The sequence below is a fragment of the Loxodonta africana genome, chromosome 25 (assembly GCF_030014295.1).
Source record: "Loxodonta africana isolate mLoxAfr1 chromosome 25, mLoxAfr1.hap2, whole genome shotgun sequence".
Lineage (NCBI taxonomy): Eukaryota > Metazoa > Chordata > Mammalia > Proboscidea > Elephantidae > Loxodonta > Loxodonta africana.
The window spans coordinates 38,215,854-38,221,853 of record NC_087366.1 but is presented as its reverse complement, the minus strand read 5'-3'; the positions used below and the strand labels follow the sequence as shown (position 1 = coordinate 38,221,853).

Sequence of the window (6,000 nt, the reverse complement as noted above, 5' to 3'; positions counted from 1 at the left end):
CATGAAATACTGATATCCAGGCCTTACCCAGACCTTCATAACATGAAATACTGATATCCAGGCCTTACACAGACCTTCACAACATGAAATACTGATATCCAGGCCTTAACCAGACCTTCACAACATGAAACTCCAGTATTAAAGGCTGGGAATCCATGGATTTTTAATATTTACTGGAGGTTCAGAAGTGACCTCCTGGTTAAGAATTCCTTCCTTGTCCACTCAGCTTCCCAATGCTTTTATCACTCACCTTTAACTGAGTCAACCAGAATTCACCAATCATCTCAAATTCAACCCCCTGCCCAATGACAGATAGCTGCTATCAAGCTGACTCTGACTCATGGCGACCTTACGTACAATGTAAGAACATGTTAAATTTTCAGAGTTTATTTCCTTTCTTTGTTTATTAGCAGATAATATTGATCCATTCTCTTGCCTGAATGTTATATAGAAATGAAAAATTTTGGTAGGTTGCCCAGCCCTGCTCCATCCTCAAAATTGCCAGCATGTTAAGAGTCCACCCTTGCGGATGCTGTGTCAGTCTCTCTTACCCTTGTTGACCCTCTACTTCACCAAACATGATGTCTTCTAGTGACTGATCCCTCCTGATGACGTGTCCAAAGCAAGTGAGTCGGGCAGTGTTCTGTTGAGATCCCAAGAGCTTTCACTGCCTAATTTCCAGAAGTAGATCACCAGGCTTTTCTTCCTAGTATGTCTTAGTCTAGAAGCTCCCCTGAAACCTGTCCGCCGTGGGTGACCCTGCTAGTATTTGATATACTGGTGGTATAGCTTCCCGTATAATAGCAACGCGCAGTCACCACAGTATGACAAACTGACAGATGGGTGGTGGGCCAACAACCTAGTCTCTAATTCTTTAAGAAAAGCAAATACTAACTCAGAGATGAGTTTTTAAATATGATGGAAATGTTAAGTGAGGAAGTTTGTGGTTAACCAAAGAAACTGGTTATTCTTTGAAATAATAAAAACAGGGATTCTTTTTCTTTTACAAATTAAGTTTAATTGATAATTCCGGTTCAGAAATAAAAATAACTTCTAAAAGAAGTGTATAAACATGTTAAATGTTTTTCAGAGTTTATTTCCTTTCTTTGTTTATTAGCAGATAATATTGATCCATTCTCTTGCCTGAATGTTGTATAGAAATGAAAAATTTTGGTAGGTGAGCTACCTATACCCCTCCTAAAAACACCACAGATCCTCCTAGTAGCCTCAAAAGAAGAACAACGTCCAGGTTTTGTCTTCATGTTTATGGCTGGAATATAGCACCTGCTTGAAACAAAATAAGGAGTCAGAGTTCATCTAGCCACCACCTCAAAAGTGTTTGGCTTTAAACTCAAGGACTCAAATATTTCAGGAATTTGGAAGCTATTCAGCTTCTTAATAATGAAGCAAAGATTAAATGAAATGTATAAAGGTCGAAGGGTCTAAATGGGCCAACGTAGTAAAAGTATTACATTACCAGACAGTTACGAATGGAAAGCATCACGTTTCCAGCTGTTGGTGGAACTCTATAAAAATCCGAGGCAACAGGCTGCTTGTCTAGTAACACTTTAATTGCTGTTTGCAACTGTGTTTGTTTATAATTCATCCGCTGATCATTAAGGACTCAGATATAAAAACAGTTCCTGCTTTATTCCCTATAAGCTGTCAGCAAGATGGAAAAACAGGGGGCAGTTACAGCATACAGTAGCATAAGCAGAAAGGCTAATGAACATTCAACAGATGGAGACAACGGTGGGGTGTGCACGTATAGTCCTCTACAATGGAGCACAGCATGGTTTTAGACGGTGGTAGGACCAGATCCGGAACTTGTTAGGACGCACTGTCAAATCGCAGTGGTGACCACAAACTGAATGCTAGTAAAAACATCTAATAATTCATCCTACTCAAAATGAATTCACCCAAAAGCTATATAAAGGTTCTACAATGAAAGAACTTACCTCTATGTTGTTGACAATTAGTCCTTTCCTACTAACCCTCATTCATTTATGTTCTCTTCTGCCTTCTCCCTCATAGGTCATAAAACTAAAGGCAAAAAGGAGAAGTTCTGCCTGAAGAGCTATAAATATACTGGTTTCTGACTTGTCTCTTGTTATGAATCATTACTATAGAAACCTGTTTATTTAAAAAACAGAGCACTTATACATGGTCATCTCTCGAGAACCTGTACTAACAAGCTCTAGAAAAAGCCTGAAATCAATAAATATTCCTAAAAAACTCATTTTACTTAGTAACTTCATCTTCCTCTCTGGCAGATTAAGCTGACCTCAGTGTTTCCTGGTTTCCCTATTTTGGAGACTAAGTAAGGCAGCAAAATCCACTAGCTGGACTCTCTAGTCCTAAATAATGAAGAGTTGACTATAATTTCTATTTTTAAAAATTTAAGTTTTAAAAGATCTTTTGGGTAATCTGTTGCTATTCCCTGGAAGTTCCATCTCACAATATTAAATTCAAGTGTTGGAACTACAGTACCATTTATGCTTAAATATAACTAATCTTTGGATAAGCAAGAAGATCAAACACTGATATCCCAAATATATCCCCCTAGGGTTCATCATCACAGAAGCAGATTTTTAAAAAATAGCGAACATTTACCAATTTGTGATTTTTTTTCCTGATCTTGACTCTTGGATAGTTTCGATTTTCACATTTTTCACTTTCCTTCTGTCCCCAGATCCTCCTCACCCTGCTTGAGTTAATTCACTTTGTGTAATCAAAGAAACAAACACACCTGATATTTTCATTGCATTTGGCTAAAAATTAAGAAATAAAGACACCTATTTAGGAAGCATTCTATATCATATACTATAGAAACTCCACTTCAACCGTGTTATATTGTTGACAATTGCTGAGCTTCAAAATTTCATTTTTTTCCCCTTTTGGCTTAATAAAGCTTGTCAACATTTCCAGAAAACAAACTGTGACTTCAGCTTTTATTGCATTCTGCTGCAATCAACAATTACAGAACCTCAGAATCACAGGTCGCTCTCCCCATAGAGCGCGGACGAGAAGGCGGTGTAATCCAGGGCGCCAGGCACGCTGCCTGGGCCCGAGTAGGCAGGCATCCTCTTGATACAGTACTGGGCCTGGTCTGGGGGCAGCTCACGACGCAGCTCTTCCGCCAGGATATATGGCTGGAAAAGAGGACCCAGGTGTTTGCAAAATCAATCCCAGGGAACACTGGAACCCGAAAGGCTTTCATATTTACACATTTCTTGCATTTGTTTAATATTTTTTAAAAAAAGAAGGCAGGGGGAGTCTAATAGGTAGGGTGCCAGACAACCAACAAAAAGCTGAGTTTTAGGTGTAGGAGCTATCTGCAAGGTAACTCCTCTTTTTCCCAGCAGGGATTGCTATAAAGGCAAATGCGGCTTTATCACCAGGATTTCCCAAGCTAAGCCATTATCTGAGTGATAAATACTGTGACCCAATTTCATACCAGAAAGGTATGAGGACAAAGTGATGGGAACAAAAAATCACACCTGGTTGCGAATATAGGGATATTTAAGTGTATGTGCCATGTGCTTTTAGAACATAGAATCATTTTCCCCATGTTTATTAAAAGCTAGAGATATGTTGCCACCAAAGAATACCACTCTTGAAAACAAGATAAAAGACATCTAACAATGGAACTTTTTCTTTTAAGAGTCAAATGTCTATTGGGAAGTTAGACAATTCTGGTAAAGCAGACTGGATGGTTAAGAGTCAAAATAAATCGGAAATACCACGTTGTAATTTATAGTAGGAGTTTTTTGGAGTGTTGGATGAGCCATTGTTTATTACCTTCAGCTGGGCGCTTTCTCCTCCCTCCCCATGATAAATGATAACCCCATGATTAAGACAGGTTATCCTGTCTAATTCTTTTAAGGCTTGGGCTCTGTGATGTGTTTCAGTATCCTAACTTCTTTGTGGTGCCGTTGTTTCCCCTCTCAGCTAGAACAAAGGGTAAAAGAACCACGTCCCAAATTGAATTTATACATACTAAGATGTGTTTATGGAAACCTTGGTGGCGTAGTGGTTAAGTGCTAAGGCTGCTAACCAAAGGGTCGGCAGTTTGAATCCACCAGGCGCTCCTTCGAAACTCTATGCAGCAGCTCTACTCTGTCCTATAGGGTCACTATAAGTCAGAATCGACTCAACGGCACTGGGCTTGTTTTGGTTTTGGGAGATGTGTTTATAGTTTTGGGAGTGAAATTCCTGCTTAATTTCTAGGCTATGCATAATGAAGAGCTTGGCAATTTTTTTAACGAATGAATGGCTATATTTAACTTTGCTTCTGTGGCTGGGCACAAAGCAAAGGCCATAGATCCCTAAGAGAAGATTCCTGGTTCCATAACATTTGAATTGCATGGTATTTTCTTTCTAAATCCAATCTGCCAATCTGGAATGCAAAATGAGGTTGAACCAGTAAAACACAAAACCCCCACGAAATACACCTTATTGGTTCCTTCGATAAAACTCAGTGTGAGGCCCAAGCACAAATGCCAGAAGAGAACCTGTGTTTTCTCTCTTTTGGTTATGTGGCTGTGATGTTTATGCACCACTTTCCGAATTTAGTGCTGATTTTGTTCAAAATGCACTAGTATGAAAACAGTTTTTACTCCTGAAGCTCTTTCCTTTCAGTTAGAATGACACAGGAGACTATTGCTGAAAGAGAAGACAATCTGGAAATGCAGACCTTGTCAGAAGCCAGGATTCGGAAGGAGGCGATGACCTGCTCAGCAGTGTCGGTATCCGCCGTCTCTCTCGTCATGAAGTCAATGAAGGACTGGAAGGTGACAGTGCCCTGTGCGTTGGGGTCAACCAGGGTCATGATACGGGCAAATTCAGCTTCACCCTGAGGCAAGGTTACAAAGAAACACGTACTTCAACAAGACACAACTCCCAACAGTGTGGTTCTTATTCTTTTACCTACTGACATACAAGTTCCTTTTTGTTTGAAAATTTAAATATTCCGTGTTTCCCTTTGGAGTCCTTGGGTGGGCTTGTGCTGGGCTACAACCAAAAAGTCAAGGGTTTGAGCCCACCCAGTGGTACCTCAGAAGAAACACCTGGTGATCTACTTCCAAAAAATCAGCCACTGAAAACCTGCGGAGCACAGCTGTACTCTGAGACACACGGTCACCCTGAGTTGGAATCGACTCAGTGGCAACTAGTGTGTTTCCTTTGGGAGAGACTTCCAGTGAGGATAGTGTAGGTTTATTGCCATCAGACACTTTTAAGAGCTGTGTAGTCTCAAGCCAGAGACTCTGTCCTTCCCTCTGGGGTCCCACGTCATCTTCAGGCATTACTGTGATTGGAAGAGAGCATGGGCCTTTTCTCAGACTACAACTGGGAAGACATATTACTAAATAGAAGACTGTTTAGAAGATGGCTCTATTTTATTTTAAAAAGTCTGAACGGGCTCAACTGGGCGGGAGAGATGTGGAGGTACACTGGGACTACAGCAGCCCACAGGGAAAGGTACATTTTTCTTAGCTGATTTATGAGGAAAACCTTTTTACCTTCCGAAACATTAAAGGCAAAAAATGTTACAGAGCCATCCAAAACCAAACCAAACCCATCACCACTGAGTCAATTACGACTTATAGCGACCCAACAGGACAAAGTAGAACTGCCCCATAGAGTTTCCAAGGAGTGCCTGGTAGATTTGAAGTGCCAACCTTTTGGTTAGCAGCCATAGCACTTAACCACTATGCCACCAGGGTTTCCAAAGAGCCACTAGGGTAGTAAAAACCATTGAAGTGTACACTTTAAATGTGTGAATTAAATCTCTATAAAGGTGTTTTAAAAAATTCACTAGAAAAAATCTGAACAATTACTGAAGAAAAACACATTATCTTCTGGCTCTGTGGAATTATTTTTATATAACAGTAGATGGTCTACATCTTCAAAAAAATATTTGTCTATACAATGAAAATGAATCATTTCTAAATATGCTACCCCTCAAAAAAAACACATTGCCATTGAGTGGATTCTGAC

General features: G+C 40.0%; 1 protein-coding gene across 1 annotated transcript in view; it reads right to left on the bottom strand.

Moving 5' to 3' along the window:
* Positions 1 to 464: 464 nt before the first annotated feature.
* Positions 465 to 6,000, bottom strand: part of ACTN2 (actinin alpha 2) — a 75,400-nt gene continuing 69,864 nt past the window's right edge. Inside the window, exons 20-21 of the mRNA XM_010591032.2 lie at positions 4,697 to 4,855; positions 465 to 3,152 (exon numbers count right to left, since the gene is read on the bottom strand). Of these exons, the coding sequence (XP_010589334.1) occupies positions 2,994 to 3,152; positions 4,697 to 4,855 (318 nt within the window). The 3' untranslated portion in view covers positions 465 to 2,993. The remainder of the gene's footprint in view (positions 3,153 to 4,696; positions 4,856 to 6,000) is intronic.